Source organism: Ambystoma mexicanum, chromosome 5p, assembly GCF_040938575.1.
Source record: "Ambystoma mexicanum isolate Mex_15411 chromosome 5p, UKY_AmexF1_1, whole genome shotgun sequence".
NCBI classification, from domain to species: Eukaryota; Metazoa; Chordata; class Amphibia; order Caudata; family Ambystomatidae; genus Ambystoma; species Ambystoma mexicanum.
Genome location: NC_090930.1, coordinates 655,421,175 through 655,441,874, shown reverse-complemented (window position 1 = coordinate 655,441,874; position 20,700 = coordinate 655,421,175). Strand labels below are relative to the sequence as shown.

The 20,700-nt window shown below is 46.5% G+C and overlaps 1 protein-coding gene across 9 annotated transcripts in view; it reads right to left on the bottom strand.

The window, feature by feature from the left end:
- Window positions 1-20,700, bottom strand: part of TRMT2B (tRNA methyltransferase 2 homolog B) — a 584,889-nt gene that overhangs the window by 501,965 nt on the left and 62,224 nt on the right. For 8 of the 9 annotated variants that reach the window (XM_069613012.1, XM_069613010.1, XM_069613015.1 and 5 more), the window contains 2 exons: window positions 6,682-6,736; window positions 6,323-6,442 (listed from right to left, as the gene is read on the bottom strand). In XM_069613012.1, coding sequence (XP_069469113.1) covers window positions 6,323-6,442; window positions 6,682-6,736 — 175 coding nt within the window. Of the gene's footprint in view, window positions 1-6,322; window positions 6,455-6,681; window positions 6,737-20,700 lie in introns of those variants that run through there. The other variant, XM_069613016.1, reaches the window with a different exon arrangement.

The following is a 20,700-nucleotide window of genomic DNA, read 5'->3' as shown; positions in this document are numbered from 1 at the left end:
CATTACTGGCTACATGACATCTGGACAGCCCACCCTTTTCCCTGGATTGCAGGAAAAGTCTCTGGGTTTGTGTTCCCTACATAATTTCACACTGTTTCATCAATCTGCAGCAAATGTGGCACAATCACCCGTTAGGACCTTCCGGACATTTATTTATTTGTACATTTACAGCAGCGTGCATAGCCCATAGGCATCTAGGCGCTAGGTAAAGGTAGAGCAAACAGAAGTCAGAAGGGGCCGGAAAGGGGGGAGGAGAGTCAGTTGAACAACAGTGTTTTATTTACACTACTGGCTACATGACGTCTGGACACCCCACCCCTTTCCCCGGATTTCAGCAAAAGTGAAAATGTGGGTGTGGGTTTATGGCTTTGCGTCTGTTCCCTATACAATTCCACACCGTTTCACCATTCTGCACCAAATTGTGCACAGTCACCTGTTAGGACCCTCCAGACATTACTGGTGACATGACATTTGGACACCCCACCCCTTTCACTGGATTTCAGCAAAAGTCTCTTGGTGTGTGGCTTTGTGTATGTCCCTATGCAATTCCAAACCGTTTCACCAATCTGCACAAGACTTTGCCCAGTCACCTATTAGGACTCTCCAGACATTACTGGCTACATGACATCTGCACAACCCACCGGTTTCCCTGTATGTCAGCAAAAGTCCAAATTGGTTTGTGGGTCTGTGGCTTGGCGAAGTGTTGTTCCTTCTACAATGCCACACCGTTTCACCATCTGCACCACATTTTGCAGTTACCTGTACCTATGAGGGAATTAAAGCCCGGGCAACACCAGGTTCATCAGCTAATGGCCAAAACTATGAACACACTGTGTCCGCATCTCATTCCAATACCTCACAAAAGGTATTGGAACACTCCCCCATGAAGGGAAGAAATTGCTGAAAAGAAGGAAAATTAGAAAAGAACAGATTTTAAAAAAAAGGAAGAATTTGAAAATTTGTCATAGGTCTGTCAGAGGGCAGATCCTTGCAGGCTCTACCTTGAGTAAGGTTTTGTGACTGTATGTTTTATACAAGAGTTTTAGAACAGCTCTCACATCTTCACCGTCAGGTCAGTGTAGCGACCAGGTCATTCAAGGCTTCCAAAGAGCACATGATTTGAGACTTGCAACTCAGCTGATCCGGCTATATAAAGGGAATGGCTAGCAGCGTTCTCAGTTCCTACTCATTGATAGATATCCAGTAAATGCAGACACTGGACAAAGATTCAGCATCTGGACAATCTTTGGAAGAGTGCAGGGACCCGGACTGCTTTCTCTTGATTGCTCTTCATTGGGTGTCTTCTTCTGTGCCCTGGGATACATCCTCAGTTTCAACTAGGCAAGATTGCAGACCTCTGGATTAAATAGAAAATTGTAACAGATGCTTACTGAACTCTGAAACGCAGAGTTGAAATCATCCATAATATGATATATGTCATGTCATTTATAACACGCCTGTACACAAGTGCTTCTAGGCGCGACAAGACAAGGAGGGGAAACAGAGGCATGACAAAACTACGATCTTACAAGGCCTTGTGTCATTCAGATCATGCAAGTGCAGGCAAGTGGAAAAGTGCTGAGGGGCTAAGGGGAGGGAGTGAGGGAGGCAGAAGTGCAGGTAACTCAAAAGTGCAGCCAGAGGCGGGCTCAGTGAGGGTAAATCAGAAAGTGCAGCCAATGGGTGGCTAATAAGTGCAGAGAGAAGGGACTGTAGGGTTGCAGACACAGGCCACAAGTGCTGGGGGAGCCAAGAGGCAGTGCGAAGTGCAACTGGACAAGCAGGAGCATGGGCCCAAGTTCAGAGGTTGGCCAGGTGACCAGTGCGTGGAGCAGTTGGGACATCAACAGGGGAAAGGAAGAGAGAAAGCCGAAACAAAGTGGAAGGTCTTGAGTTGCTTCCGGAACCAGAGGTGGTTCTGCTCAAGATTAAGAGAGACAGGGAGGCTGTTCCAGACGGAGGCCCCAGCCAAAGATAGAGATCTGCCACCAACCATCTGCTTGGAAAAGCGACTGACCCTTAGAGAGTTGGAGGAGGATATTCAGAGAGCTCGAGAAGGGAGATGTTCAGGAAGAGAGAGTTGGAGGTAGTGCAGTCCCAGGCCCCAGAAAGCCTTGTGGATGATGCAGAGGGACTTGAACTTGATCCTTGCCACCACTGGGAACCAATGAAGAGATTTCAGAGCTGGAGAGATACGATCCCTGGGCTTGAAGCCAAGGACAAGTCTTGCAGTCCTGTTCTGGATAAGTTGTAGAGGTCGGAGAGCAGAGGTAGGAAGATTTAGAAAGAGGCTGTTGCAGTAGTCCAGCCTAGAGAGGACCAGATCTCTGGAGACAGTCCGCTTCTGGGGGAAAGTGAGGAAAGGAAGAATACCTCTGAGGAGGTGCAGCTGATAGTTCGACTTCTTAGAGATGTGAGGAGAGAAGAAGAGGGTGGAGTCGAAAATGACCCGAAGGTTCTAAGCCTCACAGGTAGGAGCAGGAAGAGGGCCCGAGTGGGCAGCCAGAGAGAGGCAGGAGGGAGCTGGTGTTCCGATGAGGATGATCTCAGTCTTACTGGCATTAAGGCAGAGATCATTGGCAGCACACTAATCCTGAATTGCGGTCAGACAATCTGGAATGAGAGATGGAGAAGAGGTGGCCGAGGGGAGCCTTAAAGAGAGCTGGGTGTCATCTGCATAACACTGAAAGTTGGAGCAGAAAGCAGCGATGCAGTGGGCAAGAGGTGCCAGGTATTGGTTGAAAAGCCACGGAGAAAGGTTAGTCCCTTGGGGAACACCACAGGTAGAGAGAGAGAGAGTTAGAAGAGAGGCAAGACCCCAGTTAGACCTGAGAGAGTTATTCAGCGAGAAAGGAGGTCAGCCAGGCCAGGGCCTGATGAGTGATACCCAGGTTGTCACAGAGGCGATTGAGCAGGATGGCATGCTTGACAGTATCAAAAGAAGAAGAAGGATCGAGGAGAATGAGGACAGAAGGAAGGTTAGAATCAAGGTTAGAGAGCAGGTCTTCACGGGTGTTCAGGAGAGCAGTTTCTGTGCTTCTGCAGCCAGACTGGTGGCCGTGGAGACAACCAACAGATTCAGTGTGCAGATAAAGTTAGGAGATGGCCAGCTAGTCCAAGAGTTTGTCCAGGAAAGGAGTGATGGAGATCGGGCGAAAGTTAGCCAGAGAGGAAGGATCAGCAGGGGGCTTCTTTAGGAGGGGGTGCACAAGGGAGTGCTTAAGGGGGGAGGGGAAGGTTCCAGTGGCAAACAAGTAATTGCAGAAATCAGCTAAGGCTGGAGCAAGTGTGTCAATGTGGTCCTTGATGGTTCTGGATGAACAGGGGAGAAACTGTTTTGACTAGACTTTCATAGATCGGACTGGTCTAGAAACATTGTCTGGGGTGCACAAGGAAAAGGAAGAGAAGGGAGGAGGAGAGACGGCCTGAGGCGGGCCAGGAGTGGAGGAGGAGGAGGAAGAGGAACAGAGGGTGGACAGGATGTCCTGAGTTTTAGTGATGAAATGAAAGCCAAGGTCGTACAGAGGGCCTGGGAGGGAACAGGAGAGGTAGAGACTGCAGTAGGATTGGCCTGCTCCTTGCAGATTCTGAAGAGTTCTGCCGAGTTGTTAGATGCTGCAGAGACGCTGGCTTGGATGTGAGCTCTCTTCTTGGCGAGGATAGAGAGTCTGTATTGCCTTTGGAGTAGGCGGTAGGCCAGTTCGTCGGAGGGTGCACCCGATGCCCTCCACTTACTCTTAGCCACCCTGCACTTGCGGTGACAACGTCAGAGTCGTATCAAGAGTTGCACTTGGATTTGGGCTTCAAGCGGATCCTCATGACAGGGGCAAGTACATCAAGAGTGTTAGAGATAAAAAGATGAAGGTTAGATAGGGCTGTGTCAGGATGTGAGTCAGCCAAAGGTGCAGAAGGAGGAGAGAAAGTAGCGGCGAAAGTCTCAACTGACACACGCTTCATACGCCGCAACCCCATCGCTGCCAAACACCTGCACCGCTAAACACCCGCAGCCTTGTCCTGCAAGGGCTTTGCCGGAGAAGGTCCGTATCTCGGTTGTTATAGGCATGGAAGCGTGGACGTAGCGAAGCGTGCTACGTATAGTCGGGAAGCATCTCCTGCGCACCTGTGTCACTCAACACTGCGGCCTTGTTCTGCAAGGGCTTTGCTGCAGAGGGTCCGTACCTCGGTTCTTATAAGCACGGAAGTGTGGACAAAGCAAAGCGTGCTACGTATATCCTGCGCACCTGCATCACAACTGCGAGGGCTCCATATTTTGGGGCTCCACTCACTGGCTGGTGGGGTGTTCCATATTCAACTTCTGCAGTCTTTTTCCAGAGCTTTTACAAAGAAATTCCATCTGTTTCATCCACAGCCTTGGCAAACCTTGGGGACTGACAGTGTGGTGATCAAAGGGGCCAGAGGCATCCATGACCTAGTGGATGCAGGACCCAGTGGAAGTATACGTGGAGATTCCCAGACCACCCACAATGGGTCCCCACTCTATGGTAGGGGGCAGTCACAGGATAACATATGCTTTCACTGCTCTTACAGACACCCATGTCGACCAAGGAGGTGGCCACATGAGTCTTAACACTCTCCCAAACTCCCTTGACCACCAAGAGAAAGAGAGCAAACGAGACCCAAAAGAGCTGCATCCAAATCCAGAGTTCCCTTTTTAAGGGAAAAGAATTTCATTCACGGGAATCCAATACAGTGGCCATCGATACAATGATTCCTTGGGCACCTCTGCCGAGAGAATCTGGAACCAATATTTTCGAACTCTGCAGTCAGCTCAAAGAAGTAATTGTGCATGAAAGCAAACACCCAAACAGTTCTATCCAACAAATGCTTGTGTTGCAGGAGAATTAAAAATGCATTAATTCCCTGTGACCAAAGCACTGTATTCCCAGCTTACCAACCAGAGGTCTCCCAGGGCACAAAGTCACATGGCTGGAAGCTAGCGGGACACAGAGGAGGGCGGACTCTAGCAGATCAAGGGCCCTAATGTAATCCAAAATAGCAGCTGGCCCTTAAGTAAAATTAGGCCATATGCCCTCATCCAACATGTCCCTAGGCAGATGGTCCAATCAAGGGACCGGTCACCCACACCAAGCAGTTGTAACCTCTATTGACAAGCACCATCCAAAAGGAGAGGAAACTAGAGTGTAAGAAACACCTTCCCTTTGAGGAAGTTTCAGATGTTCAAGTAGGAGTTGAAGAAAGGAGTTTGGTGGAGAGCAGAGAGAGAAAGGAGTACTAAGAGAAGAGGAGGAGGAGAGAAGTGGAGGTTGGAAGGAGAGGCTGGCTGAAGTTGGAGTAACAAAGTTGTCATCGGGGGGGTTGTTGGGAGAGTGGAGGAGGCAGACCATCAGAGGAAGAAAGATTTGGGCGGACGTTGGAGGAAGTAAATTAAGGTGGTTATGGACTCCATAAATGGGGACCAAGACTGCCATACCACCACTTGTAATCTGGCGGTAATTCCACTGCACCAAGTGGTGGAAGCAGTAATTCCATTTGGTGGTATTCCGGTGGATTTACCACCAGAATACTGCCAAACTTGTAATGAGCCCCATTAGCTCTTGTTTGTTTTTGTATTTTCATAATACTACTCATACCCATTTCCAATTACCAAGGGCGTGAGGCTCAAACACCCAAGAAGGATAAAAAAAGATGTCTGTGCTGAAAAAAAAACAGACTTACTTTCTTTATTGATATCCCTTTCCCCATCAAAAAAATCCTTATTTTGACACCAAGCTTAATCTTGTCTACGATCCCCCACTCAGCGCAACTTGCGACACCATATATGCCAACATCACACTCTCATGGGAACAATGTCTAGACGTTGGACTCTGCACTGAATTTAAACTGGGGTTCCCGAAAGGAACACTCCGGGGAGCAGCTCGCTGTTTTCCTCTAGAATCTATACAAAGGCTGCCACCAGCTAGTAGAGACAAGACCGTCAGCTGTGCGAGGGGATTTTCAAAAGGGAAACAGTTTGCCTCTGGGCGGCCGGATGCAAAAAGACTTCTTGTCTCTCAGGTTTGCTATTTGCAACCCGGATTTAGCCTTAAATGAGGACCTTTAAGGAAAATGTAGCAATAACCAGAGCATGGAACATCACCCAAATTCAGGGACTCCCACCAGAAGTGGAGGTTGGGACTTTCAGTCTTACATTGGGACAGAAGCTCATGCTACACATCTAGAATGGAAGACCGTTTTATACATGGATAGCGTTGCATAGTTTTCACTGTACTAAGAGGCCAGAAAAGTTAGTTCTCCTGTTTGCATTACATTTGACAAACAAGTATTATCCTGTAACACTTACCGAAGGCACAATGGGATGCAGAGGACAACAAAACTGTTCATTTGCTGATTCTTCACTGCTGATTTCCTTAAACCGAGATGATAACATCTGTAAGACTTTCTTCTGTCCATCATATTTCACCTAAAAGAGAGTCTAAAGTTTCTAAGGTTATCCCAGCAATAAAAGTGGATTCACAAGCTAGAGAAATATAATATGAACTGGATAAGAACAGCCTTCCACAGGAATTTTGCAATGAAAGAGTTAAGAGAGGACAGAAATGGAGCAGCATACATTGGTTAAAAATCGCTAAAAGTGGAGATGGGCTAAATAAGGGTGAGAGAAGACAGAGGGTAGGAAACATTTTCCATCAGCTATCATACCTCTAACTGATCTTCATATCGGAGTCTCCACAGTGGAGTCACAGCATCCGACAGCCTAAAATAAAAAGCACTGGTAAGTTATTCCAGGTAACTGCCAGGATGCCATTCCCTAGATGTTCCCAATCATAGTCTTGTGAATGAAGACTTTAGAATTGTATCTTCGATTCAGTCTTTACTCTGGATGGCAACTATTCTTTGGTCATTGGTGGACTTGCCAATTCCACCAGATATGGTTTATGGCTACTGTCTAGCCGTGTAGCTTCACTTTGGTCTGAAGGTTGAGGAGCATTAAGGTTTGGGCCTCACTAGCTCTTAGCCCCAGGTCAGTAATGCTCTTACCTGTTTCGGAAGTACAACTGTGATGACTGGGAGATTATGAATTAATCATAACCACTGGCAAATGCTCTGGACAACCCTCCAGGCCATCGTTTTTCAGCCTGCCATGCCATTACAGGAGGTGAAAGTCTGCATACAAATCAGGGTTGGTCCCACCGCAAAACTGAAACAAGCGTGGGGTTGCTTGTGGTCTCATGCAGGAGGGACATGACAAAGCAGATCAGACTGGACTGCCCCTTTTGTCATTTCTGTCATGGCTTGACAGGATAAATAAAGAAGGTCTGGAGGGTTGCCTAAAGAAAACGCCACAGGTTATGATTATTTTTATTGTATATGTTTATTTTATCTTCATGATATGATATGATATGATAAGGCATTTGTAACGCGCCTATACACAATTGTTTCAAGGCGCGACGAGGCAGGGGGGGGGAACAAGGGGAGACAGACAACGATCTTACTAGGCCAGGTGTCATTCAGATCGCGCAAGTGCAAGGGTAGAGGGGAAGGGAAAAGTGCATGGGGGAAAGGGAGAGGGGAAAGTGCAGTACAGGGTTATAAGCATACAGCATACAGGATAAATAACAAGGGCCAGCTGGTGGCAAGTGCGAGGTAAGTGCAGACAAGTGCTGGGAAGGGGGGCTGTATGGATACAGACACAGTCCCGTAGTGCAGGGGTTGCCGTGGAGGCAGTGCAGGGGAGAGTGGCTGGGCCGAGAACGGTGAATGGTCCAGTTGCAGATTCAGTGCAGTTGACCAAAAACGAACAAAAAGCCAAAAAACATGAGCATGACTTTAGTTATCAATGTATAAACAATAAAAAAACACTGGGTGCAGCGTAATAATTTGAAGTCAGAATCTGCAGATCAAATTTCCTAAGTGTACCCAGCTAATACATTATCAGCTTAATATGCTGATTGTTTAAATCTTCACAATATTTAAAGCTTATTTTATGCATAAATCATGTTTCAACAGGGCATCATATCAGAGGGGTAATCAAGCGAATTTAAGAATTGAGCCCAAATTGAGTAGAATCGATCCTGTACTAGTTATTCCCTGTTATGTAGGACTCTTTCGGTTGTCTACCATTTTACTTCCAATTGTCAAAACTTCGAGGGTTGAAGTTTTTCCAATGTACGTTGATAAGTCTTTTTAACCGCACCAATACTAGTGAAACTAATTTAGATGTTTCAGTGCCTCTTCTCTTCTTAGGTATCTTGTCCGATAGGCGTTCTTCTGGGGTCAGAGGTAATGTCAGCTCATTGATGTCTGTTAGAAATTGCACTATTTGCCACCATACTCATTGTAAATGCTCACATTCCCAAACCATATTAAAGATACAGCTTTGCACATTTGCATCTGGGGTAAATGGAAGGAATTTCGGAAGCAAAGCAGTGTATCCATGTTGAAGGTAAATATAACCTGTGTAAAAATGTGTATTGTATGAGTTTCAATCTTGCATTGATGGACAGTTTTTAGACGTGAAGACAATTTCTTTTCCAGCAATCATCCTCTAGTGTTATGCCGAGATCTTTCTCAGCTTAACTTACTCTTCGATGTCGGTGGAACATTATTCAGAAGTAGTGATCTGTATCTGTATAGTACGAAGACCCTCCTCCCACCTTACTTCAAAGATGTAATCATCAACACTACCCCATGTACAGGTCGTTGGTTAGGGAAGTCTGGTCAAGTTTTGCAGAGTGTTGTCGCTGTAGCGGCCCGAATTAAAAATTGATTTCTTGGGATGTTTCATTTTTGGCAGAAATTTGAAAAGGTAACATCATACCATCATCATATAAACACCCTTTAGTGCCCCACAGTTTACGACGAGCGTGCCCCATCTGATCTTTAAATACAATTACCCCATAATGGCATGTTATATGAAGTTACAGGAGATTTCTCCCTGTGTGCTGTCATTCTGGACAACATTTTATGGAGGGTGGGAACGGGTGTGGGTAATTTGGTGATTGCATTTTTGTCAGCCCATAGAATATTCAGTATGCAGTGGCCACTTGACATTTTGAGTATCATTTTACCAGGCAGATCTGGATGACACTATATGCTGCATTTGTGTGGCGCAATACGATAACAAAAGATGTGGTACTCTCAACCCTCCACCTTCAATGGATAATTCCAAGGATTATATTTGCCCCATATTAGTTTAAGTAGTAGTGTATCCAGCATTTTAAAGAAGGTGGTTGGAATCATCATGGGTATAACCTCAACGGAATATACCAATGAAGGGATTATGACCATTTTGGCGATGGCACGTTTCCCCAATAAGTGATAGCGGTAGGGTGCTCCAAGAGTTGATCTGGTTGCTTAATTTAGCTAATAGACTTTCCAAATATTAATGGTACATTCCCTGGAAGAGAGCATTTAGACGTACGCCCAGGTATCTGAATGAGTTTGTGGTGATCTTCAATGGTATTTTCATTGAAGGAAGTTGATCTCAGCCTGGTAGATGATATAGTACTGATTTAGACAAATTAATCAGAAAGTTTGATACTGGTGCCTCTCACAATGTCGAACATATTCGAAATTACACCATTGGTTTTCACTCTGGCTACCGGCTTATTAAAAAGCATCTTAATCCAACGCAGCACTACAGGCCTGACCCCAAACCTCTGGAGGGTAGCATACATAAAATCCTAGTTGACAAAGTCGAATGCTTTCTCTGCTCCCAGACTAGTCACAGCAACATTTCTGGAATTAATATTAATCAAATCCACTACCAGGAAAAGACTTTGTAAATTAAAGCTGGTGTTTCTCCTGGAGATGAACCCTGCCTGATCTTCTGTGATCAGCAGAGGTGCCGCCTTCGCAAGTCTGCCTGCCAGAATTGTATTTAAGATTTTAGCGTTATCTATAAGTGACAGTGGTCTATATGAACCACGTTTGTCCCTTGCCTTGTCTGGTTTTAATAAAAGTATAATCATTGCTTCCCTGAGCGAAGATGGCAATAGCTCCCTGTCAAAGGCTTCCATGTACATGTTACGTTAATGTGGGACCAGTAAATCTTTGAATGTTGCTTACAATTCTACAGGTAAGCTGGTAGGGCCTGGGGCTTTAGTGGTCAGTACATTTAATATAGCCCATTGGACGTCTTGTAAAATCGATCAGCGTGTCCAACAAGGCAAGATCTGTGTTTGTTAAGCATGGCAGAGGAATATTTCCCAAATATCTCACTTTCGAGTGGGTCTCTCAGTATATAGTTTAGCTTAAACCTTTTAAAAAGTTTCATTAATATCTTGTGGCTCAGAAATGCAATGCCCATCTTCCATTTCTATGTGGGTGATTGATTTTCTATCTTTAGTTTTTGATACCGTCAAGGCTAGTGCTGTGCCCAATTTATCCCCATTCATGCTGAAATGTAATAAATTCAATGTATTTAAATTTGCTGAGACTTTCTTAAGCTTTGTTTAGGCTAACCTGTGTCTCCATCAGCTGTTTGGTGATAATGCTATCTGCAAGATGTAACTGGTCATGGATTTGAACTTTATGTTCCAATTTAAGAATCTCCTTATTAAGATTGTGGCACACACCTCATGTTGTTGAGATCAGGAATCCCCGAATGGTGACCTTGAAGGGCTCATAGAGCACTCCACTAGAGTGGGCCATATCTTTGTTACAGGAAATAAATCCAATTACTTCTTCACGTACTATATGTTTATAATCTGCATCCCTTAATGCAGAAGGTTGAAAACGCCAATGTAATATTGTGTTGATGATCTTACCCATTTGAAAGCAAATTTGAAGAGGTGAGTATTCGTAAAAAGATCCATCTAGATATTCTGAGGACTGCGGGAAAGTAACAAATATCAAATTGATGTGCAAGAACGTGTTATGTACTCGAGACCAATATGAAAATCCTTTCTCCTCTAGATGCAGCTCCCTCCATATATCGCATAATGGATATCTTTCTGTGATCTGCAGGAACATTTTTGCAGCAACACTTAATGGTCTTCCTGTGCTCATAGAGCTATCTAAGCGCATGTTTAAAATGCAGCTAAAATCACTTCCCTAGATAATCATGCAGTCTATCTATTCTAATATTATGTGGGATATTATTTTAGTGAAAAACGTGGGCTCATCAATTGCATGCATATAAATATTAAGGAGGAAGTATTCTATTCCATTAAGTGTACATTCAAACCAAAAAACGTACTGGTATCATCAGTATATTGCTTCTTGAGCTTAAATAGGACTTCAGGAGCAAACCACACTACCAAACCCCGGGCATAGGACGAATATTATGATTGACCTTTCATTTTGTTACTGAGCTTGACATGCTCTATGCTTGTCAAATGGGTTTTCTGAAGCATAGCTATTTTGACCCTATGTATTCTTAAGTACATTGTTCATCTTCATCAACCCATTAATGCTCCTAAGATTCCAAATAAAGTTGCTATTAATTTTTGCATTTTACCATTATGATTAACTGGGTCAGCGTCAATAGAGTATAGATGTCCATTATTTAGATACAGAAATATACTGCTCCATTTAACCAAGCAACAAACGGTGCAAACAAACTCTTTCCCTCCATTGATTTCATACCCTAACTTGAAAGCAGCAATAGCTCATTAGAGGAGGAAGAGGTCGTACACTGAGCTTTCCATGTTGCATTAAATAGAGACATAAACAGTAACAGGAGGATCTGGATAGGAGTTGTCCACATGGGTTTTGCAGCACGTGCAGCATTATAGCATGGTGGGAGGGGACAGGCTGATGGATAGCGGTCGCAGTCAAGTGTTTATAAACTGACACGCACACAAACACATTTTGTATATCGAAGCGACTGCATTGCACAGCTATTCCCAATCTTATTTTCATTTAATTAATGTTGTTTGGAAGAGTCTCAATAAATTGCGCAGATGCACATAGATCCGTGAAGACATTTATTTTCCCATCAAAGTCTATCGGTAATCGTGCAGGTGGTAGCAGTGCATATTTTAGATTGCTACCTCAAAGCATTTCTTTTGCCCTGTTATAGGTCTGCCTTTGTTTCTGCATCGCAAAGCTGTAATCCGGGTATAGAGATATTCTGGTAGCATTATACATGATGTCTCCATGGTCTATTGCTGCAGACAGGATCTTTACCTTGTCTCGGTATAAGAACACATTTTATAATCACAGCTCTTAGAGGTGCGCTGGGGTCAGGGTGCTGCGCCGGTACTTCGTGAACTCAATCTATGACTAAACCATGTAATTCTACAGCATCAAGCAGATCAGGTAAAAGATATTCTAGAAATGTTTCCATTCTGCCCTTTTCAGTGCCCTCAGCTAAGCCGAGTAGAGGAACGTTATTGCGTCTGGATCGGTCTTCCACGCCTGTAACTTTATGCTGCTGTGCAGCATATTGCTCTTGTACTGTTGTGATGTTTTGGGTAGTAGTGGCGAGTGTATCTTCTACTAGCAATACTTGCTGTTCCACTGCAGTCGCTCTTTCACAAACTTTTTCCACTTCTTGCCAGATGATATCGATGTTATGATAGTGAGTTAATCTGGTTATTAAAGATCTTCTTTTTGCTCTCTATAATGAACAGTTTGAGGTCATTATTTGAGGGACTGGCAGTCGCAGGTGTCACTATTTATATTGTTGGCATTTGCAGGGCTGCAGCTTTCATACCTATATGCAATGTGGCGCTCCCATATGTAAAAAATTGCTGTATGGCGTATGGGTGCCCTTTTATTATGAACCGTTTGTTATATTTGCACCTGGGCATTTGTAGTACAACTTAATTCTTAGATGTGAGGGAGTGCTAGTTTTGCGGATGGTGTTAGTTATTAAACTGAATGTGTTTATGCATAATGAAAGATGGCTGCCATTTTATTTGTGTTGGCTGCCGCTTTATCTGTGTATTCCTCTTTTTAAGTTGTATTGTATACCGCCATTAAAATGGATGTTGGCTCCGCTCCCGTAACAGAGCCTAATGGAGAATGAGAATGATCCGGGGACATACCTCACACTGAAGAGTGGACCTGAGCGTCCATAGCCTGGTACTACCAACGCGGCCTCCGAGTCGCAGCTCCCATTTGAAGTGCTGTGAAAGGAACCGATCAGCAGGCTGGCCCCCAGCTGGTGGCACAATGCAGTCTCAGCCGAACCTGAGTATCCCAGGAGACTTTGGCGCACCACACAGTCTGCAGCAGGCCACTGCTTTACTTTTTGGGCACCTCGGGAGACTGCAGCTGGGAGCAAACCAGACAACGCAGAACACAGCACATGAACTGAGGCAATCGCAGGTAGGCAGTCTAAGAGGAGAGCAGCCTTCGGTGCACCAAGAGGTCTGCAGCAAGATCCTGTTCTTCCTTTAGGGCATCATGGGAGACCGCACTTGGGAACCAACCAGATGCAGTGGCCCAAGGCACCCGAGCTAAGGCAATCATAGGTAGGTCGATGCACTTTAAGAATGTAGTTAGGAGGTATGGTGTTGGAGCAGCAGTCCTTTGCTGCTACACCGACACCATCTTGGCCACGACTCCTCTCAGGTTAAGATTAATGCTAAACCTTCCAGCCAACACCTCTTGTTTTTCTTAACTCTTTCAGCCCTTGTATTCTTACAGGTGGTTCCACCTTCACCTCAGGACTCCTCCATCCTTTGGCTTTTTTGGCTTGGTCAATGTTGGGGCTTCCTGTGTTTCTACCATTTTCTCTTCTCCACTCACTCCTGACAGTAACTTCTCCACTCCTCTTTGTCTCCTCTCACCAGTTGGCTTCACTCCTTCCTCTTGACTCTCCCTTTGCCAATGCTTCCCTCTTCCTGCTTGTGCTTTGCTCCTTCCTCTTGTTGATTACCTTATCTTTGCCTTCCTCATCCTAGCTTTTTCTGAAGTCCTTCCTTCTGATGGCCCCTTTTTCATTGGCTTCCTCCTCCCAAATTCTCCTCTCCTCCCCCATCCTGCTCTCTCCCTCCTTGTACATATACCACTCCCTGCTGTGTTCTCTTCTCTCTGCTCTACCTTGTTTCACTCACTCCAAGCGCCTCCATACGCCCACACTATCCTCTGCATGTGTCCCCTTTTTATATTAAGGTCTGTGAGTCAACAAGTTCTCTAAGTGGGCGCTCCTCTGGGGGCTCAGATTGGGCCTAGGGATTGGTTTATGTCATCTGGCCCCTCCCCCACAAGCCCAGTGAAGCTAAAGAACTACCCATTGAAACAAATTAGCCTGGGGATGTTGCTAGCAGCGCCAGCGATGTGTTCGCGCTGCTGATGGCCTCCGCATGAAGCCTGGGCACGAAGCGGGATAATACGTGGATTTTCTTCCTGCCAACCTCAGAAAAGGAATGAAGCAGTGACCCTCAACATGAGCCGTGAGGCAGGCATGAGCCGTGAGGAAGGCGTAAGTCCAGGAGCCAAGTCACCCTGCAGCCGACAGAGTGTCCCCAAGATGGTGGCGTCGCTTTACAATCACTCCCGGGCCAGCAATCACCCAGCCAGCTCGCAGAAGGGAAGCTTTTTGACTGAATCGGAGATTGGGAGCTCTCGTCCTGCACCCCCCCTGCAATCCAGCCGGTGTGGAGGGAGAGGCAACCCAGCAACCTAGCAAGTGATTGGCTACGCCTCCCGGCATCCCTGGCTCAGGAGGAAAGCAAGGGGCATACTGGCCCGGGGCGGGACATCTCCATCCAGATAGAGGCTATCAATAGCCCCAGGCTCCACGGGGGTGGCAGAGCCGTGGAGCGCAAAGTTAACCGAGGACCTGGGACGTGGAGCGGGGCAGGGGCACACAGAGTCGTGTCAGATGGACACCTGGTGCTCAGCTTAAAGCTGGAGACTGCCGTACCTCACAAATTCCATCTCATCTAACTTGGCGAGCTCCTTTTAGTAAGGAAGGAAGATCCGGGCCACAGACACGATATGTCTACGCATCCAAAAGGCAGGAAAAACATGGACATATCCATATCGATGATGCCTGCAGAGAAGGGGAAAAGAGCAGAGGCGGGGAAGGCAGTTCCTCAATCCCCAGACCACTCAGCAACCCAGTTGGCAACAAAAGTAGATATGCAGGCTTTTGCCATGGATATGAAGGCTGAGTTCGGTAAATGTATGGCTGAAATTTCAACCAGACTGCACCAGAGGCTAGTGGAGGCACTAGCAGAGGCTGGGGGGAACAGATGACCAACTCCTGGACCACTCTACAGTGCTAGCTGACCTGCAACAGAGAATGCCTTAAATGGAAAAGAAAGGTGAAGCTCTGGAAAGGAAACAGGAGGACATGGAGAATAGAGCTCGTAGGAATAACCTACGTATTAATGGAGTGCCATTCTCCATATCTAATCGTGCCCTTCCAGAATACATAGGAGACTTCTTCCAAGCCCTTTTGCCCGACATTGACAAATCACAGCTACTGCTGGATCGTATGCACAGACTGGGCTTCCGGGGACTTAACTAAATGCCCCACCAGATATGATCACTCGGGTCCACTTCAACACCACGAAACAAGAGATAATGTAACGCTCACCTGATTCCCGTAGAGGCGCCGGTCTTGACTGGGCGTATACCGTATCTTCAAAGGTGATGTGCAACACACGGCTGGCTCTTTGGGCTGGACCTCTGTGCACTGTATGTCTGACTTGAAGGGTGAGATGTCTGCAGATAGAAAATATGGGATTAAGGAACTGGGTTATTGAATGTCTCTCTCTTCTTCCCTTTCTCTTCTCCTGTAGAACCCCAAAGGTTAACGCTCTCACCTTAGGTAAGTGAACGCCGTGCTCTCCATCTGCCTCGGGGCAGGGTGCTGTAACCAGTTTCTTCACTGGATAAGGGGAGCAGGCCTCTTGACTTCAGAGGACTGCTGTCCGTCGTTTACTGCACGAACGGTAAGTTTCGAGTAACTCTAATGTCTTTAAAGTCTTTAGTAATGATGTTTCTTGTTTTGCAGGGTTCCGGCGATGTCGGATGACGGGCTGAAGTGAGTTGAAGATGGAGCCCGTGTGATGAATAGAAGCGCCTGGAAGCACGTAAGTAAGCGCTTGTTGCCTGCTTCACGATGCGCTCTAACTGTCTTTTCATTTTGCAGGTACAAGTTCGGAGCGGCTGCCGGGTGCCGGAATACCCACTGGGTTAGATGTGGAAAGGAGTAATGGCACGTGAGTATTAAAGTTCCCCAATGTCTTTAAACGCACCTTGTTTTGTCTTTCAGATGCGGGATGCAGCGCCGAAGGCCTCCGGAGCGTGCGAAGAGTTGGTAAGCTTTTGTCTTTCAGATGCCGGAATGCAGTGTGAAGACCTCCGGAGCGCACGAAGAGTAGGTAAGCCTTTGTCCTTCAGATGCCGGAATGCACCGCGAGGCGTTGGTGACAGCCGATGGACCAGGTAAGTAAAGAGCTGTCACTGAAGACCGTAATGCTAACCTGTTCTTTCTTGTCTTTATAGGTGTTGCTGAAGACTGGATTCAGGATGGTAAGCCTTTTTCCTTAGGCCCAGGATCAGATGCAGAAGACACGATGAGCGTTCTGCTGCAGAGGATGCAGAATAACGCAAAGCAAGATTCATCCACCGGGTGTGGTTTAAATAGCCTCCTGTAGTGCTTAGGTGTCTCCTTCCACAGCCACGCCTAGGTAAGAAAAGAGTTCCTGCTTTCCAGAAGAGTTCCAGTGTTCTGAATCTAGGGAGTGGCTCCTGCCCCACCCAACAGGAAAAGTAGTTCCAAACAGAAGAGGATCAGAGGCTCAGCTGGCAGGCAAGTAAGCAGCATGGTCTGCTGCAGGTAAGTCCACCCAAGCATTATGAGCCTGGCGCTTCCAGCGCTGGGACTGGGCATATTTATGAGCCTGGTGCCACTGGCGCCAGGACTGGGTCCAAAAGGTCCCAATTGGGACTGGTTGGCCCTCGGAACCTGGGTTATGGATCTGCTTCCAAGGGAGTTGGGAAAACCCTGACCTTTTGGAAGCAGAGATCATGACAGTAATATTACAACATATGACTGGGTCTGTAAGTATTGAATCATTCAGTCTCCATCCCGTGAACTTCCTGCCATCCAGGCCGTATCCCTCTAAATGTATTGTGATAGGGGAATTATCTGATACTAAAGCTACTTCTATAGTGGCTGCCGAGATCCCGGCCAATAGGGAATGAGATAGCAGGAAATAATCCATTCTGGAATAGGTGCGATGCACATCGATCAGGTTCAAGTCGGCCATTGCCCGTTTGAGGGGGGGGGGGGGCGCTCTCGTCGATTCAGCTAAGGACTCTGGGCTCGATCTATCCATACCACCATCAAGTACCAAGTTGAAGTCCCCTTCCATTACCAGCTGCCCTGGTTGGAGTTGTGCTATTTGAGGAAAGAGGTCCGTATAGAACTGAGCTTGTTGTTGATTGGGGCAATACACTGATACTACTGTAAGGTCTTTTCCCGCTATGCGCAAAACAACCCCTATATATCTGCCCATGGCTTCCTTTACCACTTTCACACGTTCAAAGTGTAGGGATTTCACTATTAAGATAGCCACCCCGGCTTTCTTAGTAGCCGAGGAAGCAAAGTACTGATGTGGGAACCAGCATGATCTTATCCTAATCTCATCTCAGCTCAACTAATGAGTCTCTTGAAGAAGAGCAATGTCCGCCTTGAGCTCGATTAATTTAGAGAGGACTCCTTTCCTTTTCCTCGTTGAGTTAAGTCCCTGGACATTTAAAGATACAATTATTATATCAGCCATCGTCAATAACCATGCCAGGCATGTCTTGCAAGCTATTCCAACTATTGGGGGCTATTAGCTCAGATAAAATAAAAAAGTGCATTCCCATGGCCCTGTTACACCAGCGACGCTCACTAGGATATTGCACAACATTCCAACTCTTTGGTAACTGAGACTTCCTGCTATTTATCTGGATGTATTACCACACAACAAAAAAGGAAAAGAGAATAATAAAAAGACAAAACTAAAATAAAAATAACCCTGTGTGGGGTAAGCATCAAGCTCAATGCTTGAATAAGGGCACACGTTCCTATTGCCTCCATGAGTATGAATGGTTGCCAAAATAATCAACCTGCTGCTGCCGTTACAATTATTTCCATTGATATACAGCTCCTTGGTAGCATAGTTGCAGAGTACTTGAACCCCCAAAGACACAGTGTAGCTCCTGAGGGAGCTAAATTGAGTTAGGTCAACAAGCCCGTCGTTCACTCTGGTGCTTCTTCGTCTCTGCTCCTTTCTCTTTTGTCCATCAAAGGTCTCCTACGGTCTCTGCCCCTGCTCTTCCTTGACTTTGGTTGTAACCATGGAGGTGCCGAGGCTTCTGAAGTCGGTTCATCTGGTAGGTGTATGTCCGTTTCTGGAATCTTCAGAGTTTCTACCGCTGCCTTGTGAGATGCAAACTGGTGTTGGGACCCTTCCATTTGGAACATGATCCGGAATGGATAGCCCCATTTGTTGCGAATCCCATTCTCTGAAAGCCAAATGGTCAATGGCCTCATTTGTCTGCGACAATGTATTGTTCCCTGGGAGAGATCTTGGAACAGCTGTAAAGTCGATCCTCGGAATAATAGGTCACCCATCGCTCCAGCCTTTTGAAAGATGAGGTCTTTGGTCTTGAAAAAGTGGACCCACACTAGGACATCCGGGATGAGATTTTGTTTCGTCTGAAAATTGGAGAACACTCTATGTGTACAGTCCAGTGTAAGGTCTGCCGTATCGTCACTGAGTATATCTTGAAATAGATCTTGAACGTACCCTTACAGGTTGCGATCTAGGATATCTCTTGGCACTCCCCTTATTCATATATTGTTCCTTCGGGAATGATTTTCGGCAACCTCTTGCTTGTCTTCCGCCATGCGCCGGTATGATTCCAGTGCTCCGGCCCCCTTTGTTAGAGTTGATCATGAGACTGGGTTTGTTCACAGAAGGCTGTTTCCAAGTCGTCACATTTAGATTAATTTTCTTTTTGCAGAGACTGGAATAAGCACAAGATGTCCCCTTTAGTGGCAGGCTGGGCTTCCTCTTCCAGCGCCGGTGATAGCTTTGGTGGTGGCTTTGGTTGTTGGAGCATATCCCTGATGGATGTCCCCGTTTTCTCCTTAGTTTTGCCTGTCTTCATCCTGCCCATAAGTGAGATTTCTTAGCGGGGGGTCGCGGGTGGGGGGGCTGGGTGCACCAAGGTCTTCCTTTCTGAGGTGTAGTGAAGGGCTTCTCTGATATTGTTGACACTTGACATATACCAGTTTTGAGCTATCCACTAGGGAGAGCGCTTAGAATAATTGCTCAGTGTGTCTTGGGCTCCTGAGGAGACCCTCTGTGCAGTTTATCTTTGCTGGGGGTATCTGTTCACTCTCTTATTTTCTTTGGATTCTGGGCTATTTTCTACTGGACCGCTGGAAGTTTGGGTTTCACTCCCCCCCTAAGGCTTCCCAAGGGTGAACGTATTAATGCTCTTTATCCTGGATTGCCTGAGGTGGTGCAGATCTGTGTGGTCTGTGAGCTTAGGGACAATTCCCTGCCGGTTAGTCCCAGGTGCTGCTTTTATCCTGTATGGGGCATTAGAGGCTGCTTTACCAGCCCGCCACCTGCAATTCCTTATGGCTTGGGTGTTGCAATATCCAATCTTAGAGGGCTCGAGCTGCCAAGCTTAATTATCCCCCTTTTAATGAAGTCAATGTGTGCTAGGCGTGCGTCGCAGCCCCAGCGGATCGCTCCTCTCCCCTGACCAGAATGAGGGAGAGCGAGAGCTCCTACGCCTTCAAGTGCCCTGCGCTCTGTGCATACCTGCATTCTTGGCGGGGGTTATAAACGATACTGTCCGCCTCTGACATCCCGGCCATGCTGTGAACTGTGGAGGATGATCGGAGCCGTGCCGGCTAACAGGCTTGCCCCGACCGAGGTTCTTTCAGGATCTGTGCCTGCTTGTCCCTCACTTCGGCTCACTAATTCTGATGCCGCTCTGGGTCGCAGCGGCCATTTTCTTTTCGGTCGCCAGGTTGGCCCTCAATCGGACAGGCCGAATTCTGTGGGACTGGGGCCTCCCAGAGGGGTACGGACAACATCCCCCGCTAGGAAACAGGTTCCAATTCCTAAATTCATTGAGATCAGGGCTTCATAGCAGTTTTTACGGCAACCAGCAGGCTGACTCGCTTCGCAGGGCTGCAGAGCCTCGGAGATTAGACCTCCATTAGGTTCCCGCAAGGCCACGCCCCCCAAAGGAGAATCTTTTAAGAAATTGGTCATATGGTAGTACCTGGCCGCAGAGTAAACCAGGTATTTTAGGAACACAGTACAGAGAAGAAAACAGGGCTGGGAACCTGCAACTTGAGGAGGAAATCCTCACGAACTCCTTTCTTTGCGGAAGTACCTATCAGGTGAGTGAACCGAGTCAGCCCAGACGAAGACTAAAGGAATCTGGGACCGGGACCTGCACCACCAAGTATGTGTATATATATATATATATATATATATATATATATATATATATATATATATATATATATATATATATATATGAGTGAGAAAGGCGAGGGGAAGGGAGACATTCCTGCTGGCACTGTGAACTGTAAAAGTAAAGCCAAGAGGGACCAGGGGAAGGGTGTTATTCCCCCCGATGTTGTGTGTTGTGAAGGTAAACCCAGGAGTGTGTGAGCACTAAGCATGGGAAAAGGCCAGGGAACGGGAGTCATTCCCCTGGCATTGTGAAATCGTGAAGCCAAGTTAATAGAGAGTCGAGGGGAAGGAAGTACTTCCACCTGGGTTT